Source organism: Taudactylus pleione, unplaced genomic scaffold (assembly GCF_031769625.1).
Source record: "Taudactylus pleione unplaced genomic scaffold, aTauple2 ptg001990l, whole genome shotgun sequence".
Classification (NCBI taxonomy): domain Eukaryota; kingdom Metazoa; phylum Chordata; class Amphibia; order Anura; family Myobatrachidae; genus Taudactylus; species Taudactylus pleione.
In genome coordinates, this window is record NW_028286386.1 from 1,860,081 (window position 1) to 1,882,697 (window position 22,617).

At 43.4% G+C, this 22,617-nt stretch overlaps 1 protein-coding gene across 7 annotated transcripts in view; it reads right to left on the bottom strand.

The window, feature by feature from the left end:
• Positions 1-22,617, bottom strand: part of NSD1 (nuclear receptor binding SET domain protein 1) — a 116,702-nt gene that overhangs the window by 38,595 nt on the left and 55,490 nt on the right. For 5 of the 7 annotated variants that reach the window (XM_088465527.1, XM_088465524.1, XM_088465520.1 and 2 more), the window contains 2 exons: positions 21,434-21,558; positions 20,783-21,035 (listed from right to left, as the gene is read on the bottom strand). In XM_088465527.1, the coding sequence (XP_088321653.1) occupies positions 20,783-21,035; positions 21,434-21,558 (378 nt within the window). The remainder of the gene's footprint in view (positions 1-20,782; positions 21,036-21,433; positions 21,559-22,617) is intronic. The other 2 variants (XM_088465525.1, XM_088465523.1) reach the window with 1 other exon arrangement.

A 22,617-nucleotide genomic window follows, 5' to 3' on the forward strand; every position in this document is an offset into this window, starting at 1 on the left:
CTGTATGTTAGTGTGTATGTGATAATGTGTACGTATGTGTCTGTATGTGCTAGTGTGTATATGTGTCTGAATGTGCTAGTGGGTATGTGTGTGTATGTGTTAGTGTGTGTATGCTAGTGTGTATGTATGTGTCTGTTAGTGTGTATACATGCATCGGTATGTTAGTGTGTATGTGCTAGTGTGTATGTATGCATCTGTATGTGCTAGCGTGTATGTATGTGCTAGGGTGTGTGTATGTATGGGTCTGTGTTAATATATGTGTCTATGTGCTAGTGTGAATATATGCGTCAGTATGTTAGTGTGTATGTGCTAGTGTGTATACAGTATATGTGTCTGTATGTGCTAGTGTGTATGTGTTGGTGTGTATATACTGTATGTGAATGTATGCATGTCGAGATATATATATATATATATATATATATGTGAATCAATAGCGCTGTCTAGTGTACCAATCCTTTGAAAACCTGTGTTTATATTCCAGAGCGATTTTCTTCCTTCAAACTCCAAGGGAAAAAAATTTGTAAAGTGCAAAAAACAAAACTATATTTCATGCAAGAAAGACCACTACCATGTCTTGATAAAAAGCGCGTAGTCTCTGAAACGTTGACTTCTGACACAGTCTCTGTTCTTTGCTGAAGATGATCTGTTCGGAAGTGCCATCCATATTTGTCTACCTATACTATTTAACCACTTGCCTGGCACGGTCATATCAGATACAACCATGCCAGGCTGGGCTTTCCCTGACATGGTCGTATCTGATACGACCAGTCAGAAAAGCTCTGTGGGCGGCTGCTGGAAAATCATCTTCTAGCAGCCACAAATTACAAAGGGACCTCCTGGTCCCTCTGCACACTTTGTCCCTCCCCGTGGGCGGATCACTGCAAGCAGTGATCGAACAGCCCACCGCCGGCGCACCCAAGCCCCTTGGCGGCTGCCGAGAGGACAGAGCAGCCGCCGGGAAAATAGAAACCGCAGCTACCCAGCCGCTAGCAGCAAGCCGCCGGGCAAAGAGAAGGCAGTGCTGACAGCGCTGTCCTTCTCTCCCTCCCGCTAGCAGCAGCCCGCTCTGGGGACAGTGGCAGGTGGGGAGTTTGACTGGGGCGGTACACCTGTCAAACCATAACGCAGGTGTCCTAAGGCGAGCCCAGCTAGCAACAGACCGGCGGCTGCTGACAGGGCAGAGAAGGCAACGCTGAGAGCGCTGTCCTTCTCTCCCTCCTCCGGCTAGCAGCAGCCCGGCGGCTGCTCTGCCCTGGGAAGGACAGCTATCAGCGCTGTCCTTCCCTCTCTCTCTCTTCCACCTCTTGTTAGTGACTCCCCAGCGGCTGCAAAGAGTAGACGGAGCAGCTGCTGACCAAACTGTAATCCCCTTCTCACCCATTTTTGTAAGCCCAACCCCCCATGAATAAACAGCAGAGCCCTGGCTATATATATATATATATATATATATATATATATATACACACACACACATATATACATACATACATATACAGTCAGGTCCATAAATATTGGGACATTGACAGAATTTTCAGATTTTGGCCTCTATTCACCACCACAATGGTTTTAAAATGAAACAGACTACATGTGCTTTAATTGCAGACTTTCAGATTCATTTTGAGGGTAATTACATCCAAATCGGGTGAACGGTGTAGGAATTACAACAGTTTCAATATGTGCCTCCCACTTTTTAACTGGCCAAAAGTAATGGGACTATCAACTCAAAAGCTATTTCATGGACAGGTGTGGGCTATACCCTCGTTATTTCATTATCAATTAAGCAGGTAAAAGGTTTGGAGTTGATTCTAGGTGTGACATTTGCATTTGGAATCAGTTGCTGTCAACTCTCAATATGAGATCCAAAGAGCTGTCACTATCAGTGAAGCAAGCCATCATTAGGCTGAAAAATCTAAACAAACCCATCAGAGAGTTAGCAAAAACATTATGTGTGACCAAATCAACTGTTTGGAACATTCTTAAAAAGAAAGAACGCACTAGAGAGCTCAGCAACACCTAAAGACCCGGAAGACCAAGGAAAACAACTGTGGTGGATGACAAAATAATTATTTCCCTGGTGAAGAAAAACCCCTTCACAACAGTTGGCCAAATAAAGAACACTCTCCAGGAGGTAGGTGTATATGTGTCAAAGTCAACAATCAAGAGAAGCCTTCACAAGAGTGAATATAGAGGGTTTACCACAAGATGCAAACCATTGGTGAGCCACAAAAACAGGAAGACCAGATTAGAGTTTGCCAAACAACATCTAAAAAAGCCATTACAGTTCTGGAACAACATCCTATGGACAGATGAGACAAAGATCAACTTGTATCAGAGTGATGGGAAGAGAAGAGAAATAAAGGAACTGCTCATAATCCAAAACATACCACCTCATCAGTGAAGCATGGTGGTGGTAGTGTCATGGCGTGGGCATGTATGGCTGCCAATGGAACTGGTTCCCTTGTATTTATTGATGATGTGACTGCTAACAAAAACAGCAGAATGAATTCTGAAGTGTTTCGGGCAATATTATATGCTCATATTCAGTCAAAAGCTTCAGAACTCATTGGACGGCGCTTCACAGTGCAGATGGACAATGACCCGAATCATAGTGCAAAAGCAACCAAAGAGTTTTTTAAGGCTGAAAAGTGGAATGTTATGCAATGGCCAAGTCAATCCCCTGACCTGAATCCGATTGAGCATGCATTTCACTTGATGAAGACAAAACTGAAGGGAAAATGCCCCAAGAACAAGCAAGAACTGAAGACATTTGCAGTAGAGGCCTGGAAGAGCATCACCAGTGATGAAACCCAGCGTCTGGTGATGTCTATGCGTTCCAGACTTCAGGCTGTAACTGCCTGCAAAGGATTTGCAACAAAGTATTAAAAAGTGAAAGTTAGATTTAGGATTGTTTAGTTTGTCCCATTACTTTTGGCCCCTTAAAAAGTGGGAGGCACATATAGGAACGGTTGTAATTCCTACACCGTTCACCTGATTTGGATGTAATTACCCTCAAATTAAATCTGAAAGTCTGCAGTTAAAGCACAACTTGTTTGTTTCATTTCAAAGCAATTGTGGTGGTGAATAGAGGCCAAAATATGAAAATTCTGTCAATGTCCCAATATTTATGGACCTGACTGTATGTGTGTATATGTATGTGTGTATATGTATGTGTGTATATGTATGTGTGTATATATATATATATATATATATATATATATATATATACACACACACACGCATATTCACACACACACACGTGTATCTCTATACTCACACACACACTGTATATGTGTGCATATATATATTTTGTGTGTGTATAATTATATATATATTAGTGTATACATTTTTTTTTATATATACACACACACACATATATACTGCATATGTATATAGATTGTGTGTGTAGCCCCCCAACCAACGTCAATCGATTGGTTCAACCATCGATAAACAATCGGCCATCGATGGTACAGCTGTCAATGACCAGAACTACAGTATACCATAAAAATGTTTATTAATCATAGGTAACTGAATTTGACTGTGACTGCAAAGTATTTCACCTCCTGTGCCTCTTTTATTAATTATAATCATAGGTAACTAGCTTATTCTTTACTGAATCCTTATGCTATAGTTTCTAATGCCTCATGATTTGTAATAGTTAAATTGCTTTAAGGATTCTCTCAGTCTATTGACTGAAGTGAATGCTTGATTTATTTGTAGCCTTAGATGTATGGTATGTGTTCATTGTTGACTTAAGCCATTTTTATTGCTAGCTTTCCCTGGCTGGCCAATTGGGGTTTTACATTAATTAGTGTCCACACTTGCTTGCATCCCTGTATAAGTGTCAGTAGTTTGGCTGGAAAAGCCTTGGCTGGGTGCAGGTTTTTTCAAAGTGCAGTGTTTTTAAGTGCAAAACTAGCATTAGACCTGCGTTAAACCGAGGAGAAACAGAAGGAGAAAAAGGTCCATCAAGCAACAAACCTCAACAATCTAAAGTCTCAGACTACAACTGGACTCCCTGTACAATCACGGCAAGAACACTTCTATTGCTATTAATAATGCGGGCCTTCTGATTCTCGCATACAATTCAATGCTTATCATACTTTTTACCATGTCAGTTTACATCTATCAACTTTGAAACACTGTCCTTTATCTCCGCTCTCTTGCCTCACCTCACATCCTCTATCAGCTTACAATCTGCATTATTTTTCAAATTCTGCACATATAAGAACCCCACTTTTAATCCTCCGTTTAACAATCATGTTAATCTGAATACATATTGATACACTGTTTTTTGATACATCAATGTTTTTTCACTTGCATTCCTACAAATCTCTTGCACTCATATCTCATTTACATTTCCAAATTTCATTCCTCCTGTTTACTTATAAACACCATGACAAGGTTTTCGTCAACTCCCTCCTTCCCCCTTATCTCTTCCACCTCCTCCTCCCCTTCTCCCCCCTCCTCTGTCTGCCTACTCTTCACTCCTCACCCATTACTCCACTTTCTTCCTGTTCTACCCCACCTTTGTCCTACTACCCCACCACCAAAGCTTCCTCCTACACTCCTCTCCCTGTCACTTCACCCCACTGCCATCCACACCTCCCTCCCTGCCCACCTCCTATAGGTTCCCTTTCTAGCTCAGGTGCCCGCACCATCACTAAACTCTATTCATATCGGTCCCCCAAATTAATCTTACCTCCACGTTATAGCAACCCAGATAATCTTATTCACATCTCCCCCACAAATGCTATCTCTCTATCCTGTGCCCTCTGGAATGCCAGGTCAGTCTGTAATAAACTGGTCCCCACCCATGACCTTTTTATCTCCAACTCTCTGAATCTCCTAGCCATCACTGAAACTTGGATCTCACCCTCTGACACCACTTCTCCTGCTGCTCTATCCTCTGGGGGCCTTGCCTTCTCCCACACCCCCCGGCCTGGGGGTCGCCATGGTGGTGGTGTTGGGGTCCTTCTATCCATCAGTTATTCCTACCAGCTAATACCCTCTGAACCCATCCCTTACATTCCCCATATTTGAGATTCATGCTATAAGCCTCTTCCAACCAGTAAACCTCAGAGTAGCTGTCATTTAAAGTCCCCCTGGCTCTCCCTCCAAATTCCTTGACAACTTCGCTTCCTGGCTCCCTCACTTTCTCTCCTCAGATCTTCCCTCCATTATCCTAGGTGATTATAATATTCCTATTGACATTCCCTCAGAATCCTCTGCAGCTAAACTCCTTACCCTCACCTCTTCATTTGGTCTCGCCCAATGGACCTCATCACCCTCCCATGTGAGTGGGCACTCACTTGACCTGGTCTTTACTCACCGTTGTGATATTTCTGATTACTCCAAATGCCCATTCCCCCTCTCTGACCATCATCTTCTCTCTTTTAACCTATCCCTCTCTCCTTACCCTCCTCTAACTCATAAGGCTACCATTACTAAGCGTAATATTGAGGCTATTGACACTGTTGCTTTTTCCTCCCTGCTGGACTCTCTTCTCTCCCCTATCATTTCTCTCTCCGGTCCTGAACAAGCTACTTCCCTGTACAATTCCTCCCTTACTTCTGCTCTTGATTCTGTTGCTCCAGCAATAACTACTCACCCTCGCAGATCCACACCACAACCCTGGCATTCCAAATGCACCAGATACCTACAAAAGTGTTCAAGAATTGCAGAGCGTCAGTGGAGAAAGTCACGCTCTAAGGCTGACTTGCCTCCATTTCAAATGTATTCTCTCTTCCTACAGTGCTGCCCTGTCTCTCTCCAAACAAACATATTTCAAGAACCTCATCTCCTCCAAGTCCTCAAACCCCCGGCGTCTCTTTGCCACTTTCAACTCCCTACTCTGCCCTTCCCCTCCTCGCTCTCTGCCCTCAACTTTGCCACCTACTTTACATCTAAAATTGACTCCATACATCATATCCCATCAGACCCTCAGCACTCCTCCCCCTCCTTGCCCTTACCACCCCTCCCCTTCTGTCTCACCAACTCTGACATCCTACTCCCCTGCTTCTGGAGAGGAAGTCATGGCCCTCATCCGGTCCTCCCCTCCTTCCACCTCTCCTCTTGACCCTATCCCTTCCCGTCTCCTCTCCCACCTGTCTCCTTCTGCCTGTTCCCATCTGACTCACCTCCTTAATCTCTCCCTATAATCTGGCACTGTCCCTTCTGCATTCAAACATGCTCTTGTCTCCCCCATTCTTAAAAAACCTACCTTTGATCCTAACATACTTTCCAACTATCGACCCATCTCTCTTCTCCCTTTTACTTCCAAACTCCTTGAGCGTATTGTCTACAAACGCCTTACCACCTTTCTTTCCTCCCACTCCCTCCTTGACTCATTTCAATTTGACTTCCGATCTCTCCACTCCACTGAAACTGCCCTCACGAAAGTCAGCAACGACCTCCTTGCTGCCAAATCCAAGGGCCACTACTCTCTGCTCATTCTCCTTGACCTCTCTGCTGCATTTGACACTGTAGACCACCCTCTCCTCCTGCAAATCCTTTACTCTCTCGGTTTACGTGGCACTGCCCTCTCCTGGCTTTCCTCCTCTCTGATCGTTCCTTCGCTGTGTCCTCTCATGACTCCTCTTCCCCTCCACTTCCACTAACAGTAGGAGTTCCCCAAGGTTCTGTTCTTGGACCTCTCCTTTTCTCCCTATATACATTCTCTTTAGGTGAACTCATTAACTCCTTTGACCTCCAATATCATCTCTATGCAGATGATACTCAAATTTACCTTTCCACCCCTGAGCTCTCCCCCTCGCTCCTTACCCGTATCTCCAACTGTCTCTCTGCTGTCTCTTCATGGATGTCCCAGCGCTTTCTTAAACTTAACATGTCTAAGACTGAGCTGATCATCTTCCCACCCTCTTCCACTACATCACTTCCCACAATTTCATTATCTATTGATGGCACAACTATCTCCTCTAGCCCCAAAGTGCGCTGTCTTGGAGTTATCCTAGACTCCTCCCTCTCCTTTAAACTGCACATTCAGCACCTCTCGCAGTCCTGGCGTTTTCACCTAAAAAATATCTCCAGGATTAGACCCTTCCTCACCCAGGATGCCACTAAAACCCTCATCCACTCACTGGTCATATCCAGATTGGACTACTGTAACCTTCTCCAAGCTGGCCTCCCAGTCTCTCACCTCTCTCCACTACAAATGGTTCTCTATGCTGCTGCTCGGCTCATCTTACTCTCCAGACGTTCTACATATGCTTCCCCTCTCCTTCAAATCCCACACTGGCTCTCCTTCCCCTTCCGATGTCAATGCAAGGATCTTACATTCGCCTACAAAGCCCTCAATAAATCCTCTCCCGCATACATTTCTGACCTTCTCTCCCTTCACACTCCCGCCCGTCCACTTCGCTCAACTAATGCATGCCTCCTCTCTTGCCAACTGATTACTTCCTCCCACTCCCGCATCCGAGATTTTGCCTGTGCTGCTCCCTACCTTTGGAATGCTCTCCCTCTCAGACTCTCCACCTCTCTACAAATCTTCAAAAGGGCTCTCAAGACCCACTACTTTCAGCACTCATTCTAACCCACCTCATGCTCTTTCCTTCCTATCTTCCCCTTCTGTGTCACGCCTGTCTGTCTGCCCCTCCCCTTAGAATGTAAGCTCTCACGAGCAGGGACCTCTTCCCTCATGTGCTTCTCTTTACATTTTCTTCTACTCTCTACTCCCCAGTACCGTGTTGGGAGTACCCCAACACGGTACTGCCAACTCCCGGCAGCTTATTGTGAGTGCTTTAATCACTATTTCAGCAATGTATATAAGTCGTGTCCTTGTCCTGCACTGTAATGTACTGTAAGTTACTTGTTTCTTGTTCACCTATTAGTTCTATGTACTATGTAAGGCGCTGCGGAACACTTGTGGCGCCATATAAATAAAGGATAATAATAATAATATGGTGTTTAAAAAAAATAATAAAATTGCGTTGGAATAGTTTTCAAAACGATGTTCTTGACCGAATTCAATCATAAAAAAACCCAAAATTTCGGAGCGGTTTTTGGGGAAAAAAATTGTCAGCTAAGTGGTTAATTTAGGAGGAGCACCCTGGCAAGTTGTGAGCGAGTGCTGGACTACATGAGACCACAATAAATAAATAAATATATATATATATAAAAAATATATCAGAATATACACTAGTAAAATTGCCCTCCATAAATATAATTTGTTATTTCTTGTGTCATTGTAGATTTGGCCTACACTGAGATGACTGTCCTGAAATTTATATATTTGATTTTTTGGGTCCCTCTCTCTGCACACTCCCTGCGTTTGACAACTGTACTATTATTGTTTGCATTGTGGATGCCTGTCTATATCCCAGTTATCTCTCAGACCAGTTCTTATATTACATTTTTGTTAATTATCTGCATGTGACTGATTTATGTATTTTGGTATTTACTATTGACATATGTTCTTATAGCTCAATGCCTCAAGTTTTTTTTTTTTGTTTCTTACTGTAAAAGGCAATAAAAACTACAGGTTGAGTCTCCCATATCCAAATATTCCAAAATACAGATTTTTTTTTGGCATGACTGAGATAGTGAAACATTTGCTTTTTGATGGTTCAATGTACACAAACTTTGTTAAAGGCACAAAATTATTACAAATATTGTATAAAATTACCTTCAGGCTCTGTATATAAGTTGTATATGAAACAAATAAATTTAATTTCTGTACGCAAACTGTTTGAGCCACAAAATTATTGAAAATAATGTATTAAATTACCTGCAGGATGTGTGTTATATGGTATAAAGTATATAAAACAAATGCTTTCTATGTTTATATTTGGGTCCCATTCCCCAGATATTTCATTATGGTATGCAAATATTCCGATATCCAAAATAACTCTGGTGCCAAGCATTTTGGATATTGGAGACTCAATCTGTACTTGGTTTGGTATCATGAGCTAGAAAGGGAAAAAAAAACCCTAGCACAGATGTCAAGCACTATAACCAATTCTAGTACCCATATAGCCAATACCCCTTAACACACCTTAAAATACATACGTGATTAACGGTTAGGCTTAATTTTTTTTTTTTAAGTGTCCAAAATTATATAAGACAGACTTACTGTCCCTCTATACTGAAGGCACTGCAGACAAGATTGTTAAAGCCACTAAAGGCTGGGAGACCATCAATGGGTTTCCAGGTCTTTATTATGCATGTAGTCACCACTATACTGGACCCATTCTAATTTTTCTTTTTTTTTTGTTTTGTATTTAATTCAAATTAAAGCATTTTATAAACATAAATATTGAAAACCTAAAAGTGAGGCAGAAAGATAAAATAAATACAATCCTTAACTATCCCGAGGTATGTTAAAGACTTGCCAAAATCAAAATATTGGTTCTGGAATTGCTCAACCAATATTAGCTGATGAGTTACACAACTGAGGAGAACAAATTAAATTATAAGTCAAAGAGATCGAAGACCTTTCACATTCAAATTAACACCATTATGGTAAGAGTTTCAGGTCTGTATAATAGGTTGTTCTATTTGTTTAATATGGCCATATATATATATATATATATATATATATATATATATATATATATATATATATATATCACGTCTAGCAGGTTCCATGGTTTATACAAGTCAAAATGAAAATGTTATTTTGACTAGACTGCCTTTAGCTGTACGGATTCCTGGCTTTAGACACAAAAACAGTGCTGTGCATAAGAACACTTACTTCAAATCTATTCACCAAGATTTACATCTGTGATTGAATTAGGACCATGCATCCAGACAGCCAATTCCTCAGGCTCGTCTGTCAACGAATGTAGAACGGTCCAGGATTTGGTCCACCTTATAATAATATCTTGTCACAGAGTTTCTGTTAGTGCCCTACAGTATCATTCACTAAGACCACAGAGGTTTGAATACAGGTACTACATCCAACATGTTCTGGCTTTGATGACTAGTCAAAGCTATCATGATAGCACACATTGGAAAACTAGTTTACTCAAGCACATTTCAAGTTATATATAGTATAGGAATTAACTGCATTCAGTGTCCCATAAAGCTAGCCATAGATATTGAACTACAGAGCAATCCCACATTGAGTGACTAATGACCCCAGCATATCTCTTTATTAAGGGCAGTTAGAATTGTCTCGTACCCATTTTGCGTGATCGGAGGGGTGTTTGATACACTCCATGTAGTATGTACAGCTATTTTTGTTTGACAAAAAGCCAACATACAGCCCCACTTCTCATCTGTTACCTCTCCAATATAGTTTTCCCATTTGCTTCTCATCATGGGCCTGATTCTGAGTCGGTTGCTGCAGTGTCTATGTGCGCGTCTTTTGTGGGGTATTGCTTCTGCAACTTTATGCAAATACCGCTACAAGCCCTTCCCTGGTGTACACCTGAGCGTCTGCATGTGCAAATACTGAAACGCCCAATTTTAGCGGCTTTAGATGAATTTAGAATCGCATTGAAATATTCTCCAGCCACATGCTGGGTGCGGATTTTCCTTCATAGTATGGCCTCCTATTTGAAGGATTATGCATCTGAGCTCCAACCAATCAGCGACACTCCCACAACACGCCCATAAGATGGACCAATATTTTCATGCATCTGAATAGCCTCCTTCAACTCACTGCCCAAGGACGCCCAGCACATTTCCAATTAACTTCTGATACAGTGCGTCTTAATAAGGGATGCATGCACTGTGCGACTTGTTAGTGACTAATGTTGGGGATACTTTATTTCATTATCTGAGTGGATCATACAGATAATTGAACTGTGTATGAGTGCGGCTAATCCAAAAGTATGAATCGATTGGGCATGCTGAATCGTCCATCATGTCCGACCAATGTAATATTATAAAAGTTACGAGTCGGCCTCATCAGGCAGCGTATGAACAGCTGCAGCCAACTGACAGACATTTCCCCTGTACCTTCACAGGGGAGGAACGGGAAAATGTCTCCGCCCCAGGAAGGAAGCCAGATATCGTGTCCAATACTATGTAAGATATCTCACAGTGCATGGCCAAGATATCTGCTGGGTGTCAGTCTGGCAGATAAAATGCCTGTTGGTCTATGACGCACATTTTATCGGTCAGTGTTTGCCAGCATTAGACACATGCACATCAGAAAAAACAAACGAATGGAGCATGGTTTACTTGGATGGGATTTATCAAGAATGTGTTAAAATACATACACTAAAATAACACAATAAATTTGATAAAAATGAAAAAAAATTTTTTTGCATTACAGTATAAACATGCAGTTGCCAAATTGAAATACACCTAGCCGGCAATCTAGTGACATAGACCAATGAATAACCATATGAACACTATCACAGCAATATGCAGGGTGCAGTTGTATTATGCACAGCTGATAGTGTGAATTGACTAACGGAGATCGGCTTGGCTGCGCTTTGCCAGCTCTGATGCACATGTGCACAACAGTGCATAATACAGCACAACAGTGCATAATACAGCTGCATCCTGCATTTTGCTGTGAGAGTGTTCATATGGTTAATCATTTTTTTATATTTCCCTGCAAGTAAACAGCGTTCCATTCGATTTTTTTTTCTGTTGAAAGTTTTGGAGGGTCAGCTCCTCTGTAAGGTAGCAGCAGCTTGCAAGCAGAGGAATAGTAGTTACAAATGATTGGTTCAACAGAAGTGTCAATAGCTTCTATTAGCGCCAACTTTTCCATTTTCTAGTGTACGTGTGCGCAGTAACATTGCACGCAGTTCAGAATCAGACCCTGTGAGGCAATTTGGCTCAGTTTGTTGGAAAATATATGCATATAGTACAGGAGCCAACATTCTGGAAAATTGCTATCAATCAGTGAAGTACTAGGTATGGAAGCAGAGCAATTATATTGTTCTTCTAAAGCACGGGTGGGGAACCTTTTTTCTGCCGAGGGCCATTTGGATGTTTCTAAAATCATTTGCGGGCCATACAAAATTATCAACTTGTCTGCTATATAGAGCCCAGCCCCACAGCAAAATTGAAAGACTCACCCAGGCCAGTAGTGCACGACTCCAGTTAAGTCTCCTCTCCTCCAAAATAGCTACAGCAGCCAGACAGCAATGGGTGCTCCAGCAGGCACAGACACCCACTGTCTCACACAGTCATCAGTCATTGTGTGTGGGGGTGCAGCACCAAGGCTCCCTGAGAGTGCATCAGCAGGGTTCACTCCCTCCTCCTTCCATCCCTCAGATATTCAGCAGACAGCCTAAGGGCTGCCTGACTCCCTCTCCCACTGCTCTGCGCTGCACCTCTCCGTCCTCCTCCGCTTAAGATGTCTGCGGGCGGGCTGAAGGAGGACGGGCGGCATGGGGCTGGACGGCGCTGCGTGACTTCTGATGTCACACTGCGGCGCCGCACACAGCCGGGCAGCGTCTGAGCCGAGTGCTCAGGGCTCAGCGCTGCCCGGAAAAAAACAATGAGGGAAGAGAGCCACAGCTGGCCGGCATGATAAAATGGTCTTGCGGGCCATATACGGCCCGTGGGCCGGATGTTCCCCATCCCTGTTCTAAAGAATGTCTTCATTGCAGATATCTATAGTATGATTTGGGATCAATTACTCTTCTCTCAACTGTTCAAAAGCTTTAAAATGCTTGTTATATAGTGGACCATTTGAGGAGACCCAAAGTTTATTCCATATATTTTTCCCCACTTTCATACAGTCAGGTGAATAAATATTGGGACATTGACAGAATTTTCATATTTTGGCCTCTATTCACCACCACAATGGCTTTGAAATGAAACAAACAAGATGTGCTTTAACTGCAGACTTTCAGATTTAATTTGAGGGTAATTACATCCAAATCAGGTGAACGGTGTAGGAATTACAACAGTTTCTATATGTGCCTCCCACTTTTTAAGGGGCCAAAAGTAATGGTACAAACTATACGATCCTAAATCTAATGCTGGCCATACACGGTAAGATTTTCTGTCCAACCACCCAACTAGTTGGTTGGTTGGAATGAAAATCTGGTAACATATGGGAGTAAATGATGATCAGCAATTTGCTCCTAAATGCCAGAAAGTAGATTAAAATGGTCGTTCAGACAAGTTTGTTAAATGTTTTCTCTAAACAATTTGTTCGAACAACAGTTTTTGTCCATTTTCCTGCGTTTGGGAGCAAATTGCTGATTGTCATTTGCTTTCATACCAACTAGTTGGATGGTTGGACAGAAAATCTTACCGTGTATGGCCAGCATAACTTTCACTTTTTAATACTTTGTTGCAAAACCTTTGCAGGCAATTACAGCCTGAAGTCTGGAACGCATAGACATCACCAGATGCTAGGTTTCATCCCTGGTGATGCTCTGCCAGGCCTCTACTGCAAATGTCTTCAGTTCCTGCTTGTTCTTGGGGCATTTTCCCTTCAGTTTTGTCTTCAAGTGAAATGCATGCTCAATCGGATTCAGGTCAGGGGATTGACTTGGCCATTGCATAACATTCCACTTTTTAGCCTTAAAAAACTCTTTGGTTGCTTTTGCACTACGATTCGGGTCATTGTCCATCTGCACTGTGAAGCATACACCTACCTCCTGGAGAGTGTTCTTGATTTGGCCAACTGTTGTGAAGGGGTTTTTCTTCACCAGGGAAATAATTCTTCTGTCATCCACCACAGTTGTTTTCCGTGGTCTTCCGGGTCTTTTGGTGTTGCTGAGCTCTCCGATGCGTTCTTTCTTTTTAAGAATGTTCCAAACAGTTGATTTGGCCACACCTAATGTTTTTGCTATCTCTCTGATGGGTTTGTTTAGATTTTTCAGCCTAATAATGGCTTGCTTCACTGATAGTGACAGCTCTTTGGATCTCGTATTGAGAGTCAACAGCAACTGATTCCAAATGCAAATTTCACACCTAGAATCAACTCCAGACCTTTTACCTGCTTAATTGATAATGAAATAACGAGGGAATAGCCCACACCTGTCCATGAAATAGCTTTTGAGTTTATAGTCCCATTACTTTTGGCCCCTTAAAAAGTGGGAGGCACATATAGAAACAGTTGTAATTCCTACACCGTTCACCTGATTTGGATGTAATTACCCTCAAATTAAATCTGAAAGTCTGCAGTTAAAGCACATCTTGTTTGTTTCATTTCAAAGCCACTGTGGTGGTGAATAGAGGCCAAAATATGAATATTCTGTCAATGTTCCAATATTTATGCACCTGACTGTATACCTGCAAATGTGAGCATCTGGGTCTATGCCTGTTCACCTATTCATTTTGTGCACCATATTCCACATGCACACCTCTACACAAATGTGCAGGGCTGTGCTTTTGTATGTATTAGGCCACAAACTTGGAACTCAAGGCACCGTAACAGTTCAGATTTTGAGGATATCTACGCTTGTGCATAGATGTTATAATCAAACTGAGGTACTAATTAAGTCAACTGTGCTTAAGTATGGATATCCAGAAAATCTGCACTGTAATGTTGCCTTGAGGATGGGTATGTGTGGGCCTTCTTTTCTCCATAGCAAAGATACACAAAGCTCCCCCAGATGAGTTTCCAACCAATTCTTTTAGATACACAAGTTGTGCAGCTACACCTATCAGCCACAACATTAAAATTACTGACAGGTGAAGTGAACAACATTGATTATCTGATTACAATGGGATATATTAGGCAGCAAGTGAACACTCCATTCTTGAAGTTGATGCATAGGAAGCAGGAAAAATGGGCAAGCTTAAGGATCTGAGTGACTTTGACAAGAGCCAAATTGTTACAGCTGGCCAAATGAGCCAGAGCATCTCCAAAATGGCAGGTCTTGTGGAATGTTCCCTCTGTGCTGTAGTTAGTACCTACCAAGTGAACCAAGGAAAGACAACTGGTGAACCAGCAACAGGGTCATGGGCGCACAAGGCTCATTGATGTGCAATGTGAGCGAAGACTAGCTCGTCTGGTCCTATCCCACAAAAGAGTGACTATAGCAAATTGCTGAAAAAGTTAATGCTGGCTATGATAGAAAGGTGTCAGAACACATAGGGTATTGCAGATTGCCGAGTATGGGGCCTCTTAAGCGCTGACCTGTCAAGAGTGCCCATGCTTATCCCTGTGCACTGCCGAAGGCGCCTGCAATGGGCACATGAACGTCAGAAATGGACCATGGAGCAAAGGAAGAAGGTGGCATGGTCTGATGAATCCCGTTTTCTTTAACATCATGTGGACGGCCAGGAGCGTGTGCATCATTTACCTGGGGAAGAGATGGCACCAGGATGTACTATGGGAAGAACACAAGCCAGAGGAGGCAGTGTGATGCTCTCGGCAAGATTCTGCTGGACAACTTTAGGTCCTGGCATTCATGTGGATGTTACTTTGACACGTATCACCTACCTAAACATTGTTGCAGACCAAGTAAGCCCTTTCATGGCAACAGTATTCCCTGATGGCAGAGGCCTCTTTCAGCAGCATAATACTCCCTGCCACGTTACTCAAACCGTTCCTGAAAAATTTTGGGAAAGAGGCCAAGGTGTTCACTTAGAGCCTGATTCAGAGATGGACGGATTTACACACCTGTGGTTGTGCAAATCTGTGCATCTCAGATGCAAATGTAGGTGGTGGTGTCAGGCACCTCTTTACTGCATTTGCGATCCCAGCACTGCAACAGACGTCGCAGGCTGGGATTACCATCAAAACCATCTGGATGGTTGCTCTGTCAGGCTGCGGGAGCTGAAGCTTCCCACAGCCTGAATAAGCAAGAGGCCAGGAATCTGCGTCCGCCAATGCAAACCCTAGCCTCGTTCCTCCTAGAAAATGGAGGAGACATGCCTCAGTTTTCGGGAACGGCGCCCAGGCACGCACCCAAATGCCGCAGCATGTCAATCATGTTTCGGCTTGGGAGGTCTGCGAGCAAGATCGCAGGACCAGTTCTGCACATACGCAGAACAGATCCTGCACAGACGCAGACCCCTAAACATCGGAGATGTGCATTCATCCTCAGATGAACGTACATCTCTGAATAAGGCCTTTAGCCTCTAAAATTCCACAGATCTAAATCCAAATCGAGAATTTGTGGGATGTGCTGGAAAAGCCATGGAGGCCCCACCTCGCAACTTTCAGGACTTAAAGGATCTGCTGCTAGCGTTCCCGCTAGGCTGTTTTAGGGAGGGCAAAAAGGGCCCTGCCCTCCAGAGGGAGGGCAAAAAGGGCCCTGCCCTCAGAGGGAGGGCAAAAAGCGCCCTGCCCTCCAGAGGGAGGGCAAAAAGCGCCCTGCCCTCCAGAGGGAGGGCAAAAAGCGCCCTGCCCTCCAGAGGGAGGGCAAAAAGCGCCCTGCCCTCCAGAGGGAGGGCAAAAAGCGCCCTGCCCTCCAGAGGGAGGGCAAAAAGCGCCCTGCCCTCCAGAGGGAGGGCAAAAAGCGCCCTGCCCTCCAGAGGGAGGGCAAAAAGCGCCCTGCCCTCCAGAGGGAGGGCAAAAAGCGCCCTGCCCTCCAGAGGGAGGGCAAAAAGCGCCCTGCCCTCCAGAGGGAGGGCAAAAAGCGCCCTGCCCTCCAGAGGGAGGGCAAAAAGCGCCCTGCCCTCCAGAGGGAGGGCAAAAAGCACCCTGCCCTCCAGAGGGAGGGCAAAAAGCGCCCTGCCCTCACAGCCTGCGGGTGCCTTCTTCACCCGCGGGTCGAAATGTCCCACAGTTGGGGAGATGTGCGGTGACCCAGTCACCGCCGGAGAATAGACGCCTGGCGCATGCGCCCGGCATCTATTCTCCCTGTCAGCAGCGCTTGGGGGCTGCCGGCGTGTCCGTAAGTGCCGGGCACACCACCAAGAGTGACGAAGAGGGGACGCGTCTTATAGACACGCCCCCTTTTCAATGGCCGCACCCCTTTTCGGGCACGCGGAAGTGCCCTCTCTAGCTCTGGCGCCCTGCCTGCTGCCGGAGCTAGAGTGAACACTATGTTGCTAATGTCTTGGTGCCAGATACCATAGAATATCTTTGACAGGTCAGAACTCTTTGGGAGGGGGACCTACACAATATTAGGCAGGAGGTCTTAATGTTATGGCTGATCGGTGTAATTTTCAACCCTTAAATCGACCTTGTGGACAATCTCAGCTCAGGTCTGCTATATATGGAATGCTATTTTCTTTACACATATCCATGAGTATATTGTCTTTTCATAAATTAGACCAATTTATATTGCTATTATATTAATATTATACCCTAAACCCATATAGCATATGTGTGTACACAGAAACAATCTATTTTGGACAGCATTATGTACCTTCACCAGTTAATAAATGATATAATCAAGCAGTGGGAAACCGTAAAATATCTTAACTTACCACAATATTGAAGAAAATATTCAATTAAGCTGGGGGACCAACAGCTATATAAACCCAAATTCAAACAGAACATTATCCTTGCAGAAGCCCAACAGTTGAGAAGATGAAACATCTAGGATAAATCACTACTGAATAACGTACACTCGCTGCCAAGATTGCAGCATGTCCCAAACATTCACAAATGTAACTAAGGAGTGAAATAACCACACAAAAGTAACCTTAAAATGCACAAAGTTAACTGGAGGAAGTCACCCTGCCTCCATATATACAGAGAAAGCTTTTCTTATGGTCACTAGCCCTTTTGTAATGAACATTCAGTTGACATACCACCAGGGCTGCCATCAGGGGGGGGACTGCTGGGCCTGTAGTCCCGGGCCCCGAGAGAGAGGGGTCCGGATGTCAGCGGTGGGGATCATTAAATTACTGGCACCCAGGAGGAGAAACAACGCGCAGGCAGCATTCCATAAGTTGCAAACCGCAAGCCAATCACAGCTCGCGGACCGGCAGCCAATCAGGAGTTGCTGCTCCTGATTGGCTGCCGGGTTGTGAGCAGCCAAACAGCAGAAGACTCACCTGATTGGCTACCGGTCCGCGAGCTGTGATTGGCTCGTGGCCAACGTCGTATTTAGAATGACGTTGGCACTGTTTCTTCTCCCTGGCTGCTGATGCAATCCACAATGCTGACATTCAGGCCCGGTTTCCTCCATGCCTGACAGTGACAGGTAAGCATACTGACCCTTCCCCTGCACTTGCTTTATAGTCCAGCCAGCCTTCCCTGCGCACCCTTCCCAGTCCAGCCATCCTTGTCTGTCCTTTCCCCCCTCTACTCCAGCCAGCCTTCCCTGCCCTCTGCACCCCCTAGTCCAGCCAGCCTTCCCAGCCCTGTGCCATCCCTAATCCAGTCAGCCTACCCAGCCCTGTACCCCCCTTAGTCCAGCCAATCTTCCCAGCCCTGTGCCCTCCCCTAATCCAGCCAGCCCTGTGCCCCCCCCCCCAGTCCAGCCAGCCTTCCCAGCTCTGTGCCCCCCATCTCGGGGAGGGGGGCCCCGCCTATTTTGTCAGTACCGGGCCCCATCATTTCTGATGACAGCCCTGCATACCACTACAACCTGAATTTATCAGCACTCCTCTCCCAGAGATCAAGAAAGTTTCATAAAGTGTCTGAGATCGCTCACACAGACTAAGCTGGACTGTTCATCAGAGGCTTTTATCTACCTGAAGCAGTGACCACAGCTTTAAACAAAGTCTTTATACCAAACCCCTGCGTCATTCGGCTCCACCGATGGACTCAACACTATTTATAGTGAGTTACCTTCTCATAACTTATGTTATTTCTGTAACAATTATATATTGACATCTTTCTATATTACTACATTCGTTATGTACAGAAATTTAGGATTTCCATCTACATAACTATACACAAGTTCAACTTTAAGACACATCAATCTTAACACACCAAAATCAGCATTTCACTTTTGACACTACTCTTTATCTTACATCTGTACCAGCTATAATTTTTTTTTTATATGACTTGTTCATTTGTAACAAGACCGTTTGGATGTAAGACCATTAAATGGGAGACATGGCATAACCAGTACTGTCCAAAAGCCAGTGTCTAAGGGACAGGCATCTTGGTGGTGTTGCGGACATCTCCAGTCAGAAAGCATCAGGAAGTTAGTCATATAGGAAATTCTGTCGCTATCCCATTGCATTTGCAAAATGGACATGGGAGGCACATGAACAAGAAAATATCCCTGGCACAGTGTCCACACGATAGATATAAAATTGACCTTAAGTAGCTGGTTGAATTAAAAGGGGAAATTTTCTTAAAAACTAAACTTAAAAGTAATAATAACCTGGCTGTATAAACTTATAACAATACTCTAAAAGTGCCTCATAATTAATACAAAATTCACTAAATTTAATATAATAATCAATAAAATGCAAAGAACACACAAAAGCTAAAAAGCAATAAAAAGCAATGCTGATCCTTTAAGAAAAGTAACTAAAAAATAAAGTGCCTGACACAAAATCTAGTCAGGAACCTAAAGCGTGGAATCCTACCTCTTTGTTTGCTGAAATCGGCCGGGCATTTGTACTATATTTGGAGATCCAATGGCAGCAGTCTTAAATCTCCTACTGACAGTGATATACCTGTTTAATAACTGCTCTCAACTACATTTTGGATTGAGAAGTCAACATGGAACTTGCTTATAAGTCAGATATCAACAGATAGGACTGCGGGAGGCTGCTACCTGAAAAAAGTTCATATACGATATATTGGCATAACATTAATTTGTTTACATGATACTAAACTGGCAAAAGCAGTTTTACACATACCTGCACTTTGGAAAAATAGAGGATATTTGTCACTGCACCAACCGGGACACAAATGTTGGCTTATGGAATTTATAAGGAATGTTATGGCTATTTAGCCTTTTATTTCTAGGCATTTTATTGCTCAAATTAATATATTTTGTCTTAATGATGAGGCACTTATCGTATTTTTATATTTTTTTGAGTTGACACAGCACATGTCGTTACTTCTTTTCTTACCAGAAACACACTTGGGACGATTCAATTGTTCTGCGCGCCCCCCCCGCTGGGCATCTATAAAAATAGGTTACCGACAAAGTAATTAAATTGTTTCTCAGTGTGGGCGCCCATTAGTATTTAACATGCCTAAAAGCACAAAGCGGCTAAACCCATCTAAAGCAGTGGTTAACGCACCCAAAACAATGGACTTTGCCCACATTTCTACTTGCACTTCAGGAGGCTGCAAGAAAAAAGGTTGTCGACCCCCGCGGCTTTAGGCGCCTGAACGGAGCAACAATTAAATAGTTCCGTTAGGCACCTAATCGTATAGATGCCCAAAACAATAGAATCGCCCCCATTGTGTCTTATTCAGAATTACAAGTTTACTTTGTAGAACAACAGATCCTATCAGTCTTAATGGAATGAGAGCCATGGAAAGAGCCTTGGAGGGTGCTTGTATAATGCTTTAGTGCAACATGATTATGGGCAGAAGCAAGACAACATAACTCCATATTGTTGAAAGCTAAGTGTGACCCATCTCCCATTACTGTATACTATATGGTCTGCTACTAGAATTCTATTGAATTGTACCTTGCATTCTGAAAAATTAAGTTGAGTTCAACACAATTAGATAAAGCAAAAAAAAAAAAAACTATTTTAATTTACCTCATACAGAAAAGCTATGTCAGGTATTTTTAAGTAACATATTAAACGCCATATAAAGATTGCCTCAATAAAACTGGCCATACTAAATATTTACATATTAAAGCCATGACTAACTGCAATTCTCGGGTACCTGATCAGTGTATGATTTCCAGATCTTACCCTAAAACCACAGGTGACATACTGTAGGTAGATGTGGATCTTTTAAAGCAAGAAGAAACATTGAAAAAAAAAACATGCTTCCAACAGAAAACCTGGACACACACATTCATGAAAATGACCAATGACTGCTACAATCACTATATCTGCTTTTCACCTGGTTTTGTCCCAGGAGTTCCAGCGCCGAAATCAGCTTTATCAGAAGATTGTGAATGCAAGGGGGCAGTCAAGAGCTCTTCATTCTTGGAGATGTCCATGGCAGCTGGTCCTGAGGATGTATTGTCTACATCGGAGCAAACCTCTGCATCGCTTATAGAGAGTGAAGTCATAGTGAGATCAGCAGCAGGTTCACTCCCAGATTTATCAGCATGGTCGCCCAACTTGGCTTTCACTTTGGTGGATACAGGCTGCTGAAAAGTGTTGAAATGGGACTTATTTAAAATTGTATAACATACTAGTAGGCAACAATATGTCCCAACAAGACTTACGAAGGCTCATTGTATGCTTTTCTACAGAAAAATGTATAGTCTTCAAGTTCACATATTCAATATTTACTTGACAATGTTTTGAGCATGTTCATATCTGTAGTTTCCTCCCTCAATTTCAATGATGGGTTACATTTCACTGCACTAATTATAACAAAATGGCAGCGCTGTTTAAACGCCTAGGTAGTATGAACTGGGCTGGTTGAGTAAATGATACAAAAGAAATCACCAAGCAAGCACTTACAGATGTCTCACACATGACCACGCACATTCAGAAAAAAGACAAGATTCAATGGTAAACAAGCCTATATGCACCTGCTTACCTGAGAGGAACCTACAGCTTGCTTGCAATTCCTCTTCTTTGGCGTGCTGGATGTCCCATGCTCATCTGCAGAATTAATTACTCTTTTTCTTGATCTCCTGCGGTATTTCTTGCCCCAATTTGCTCCTGATGACAGATATGCATTTTTATGCATCATTTACTAAAAGCCGAATGTAAGAAACTAATGTAGTAATGGGCACCTTTCTAGATCCAAGGGGGCATAAATGCAATCCCCACATCCTACAAAAGGGCTGCACATACAAGTTTCGTTCTAGGCCTCTTTAACAAATGGGTCATTCCATGTCAAGTTGACCAGCGTTCCCCACCTGACCATCTCATATTATGATAACAGTTTACATGAAGATTGGCATAGATATCAGACCTGCTTTGGGAAACTTTAATTCACAATATGCAATAGTAGCAAAACGTTAGCCCTCAAACAGGGGCTGGGTGCAACGGTCACAGACTCCGCAGTGCACAATCAACAGGTGGGGATGAGCTTCAAATTGGACCACTTGACACTGAATGACAGATGTACCGCCCGAAACTACCCAGCTGCCACTGTCCCTAGTGCCAGAAGCGAGAGCCCGCTAGATGTACAATTGCCAGCCTCATCAGTGCATACAGCAAATCAGTAATGTAATAGGCAGAATACAGAGGTGGGGCAGAGTAGTTTAAACACACAGTGACTGAAAGGCAATTTACTTTCACGTCTCTTTGTCCACTTAAGCAACGGTTTCGCCACCCTCACCAACTTTTCTTTCTTGTAATCCAGGAAAAACTTTGTAGTCAATTAACATGCAACACCCACATATATGTCAATGGAGAAATGGCTCCTTTTGTAATGTAGGAAGACTACACCTCACTTTGGTCTATCAGATGTAATAAAAGGCCAGTTTCAGTTACAATCAGTATGAAGAAGCCTGTGCTAAAACAGATCCCAAGACTTCCTAAAATAAGCCCACGCGCAAGTACACAGGGGGTGAGTTTCAGGTAATCTGCACCTGGTCACAAATTAGGAATTGTAAAATGTAGGAATTAATGTAGGAATTAAATGACAACAAAATTGGTTGTCACATCAGTGGCATTGCATACTAAAGTAAGCCCTATCCCTGTTGCTTAAGACCCAACGGAAAACAGGCATAATTCAGCATATGCGCAACTCTGCAGAGCCACAATTCAGCC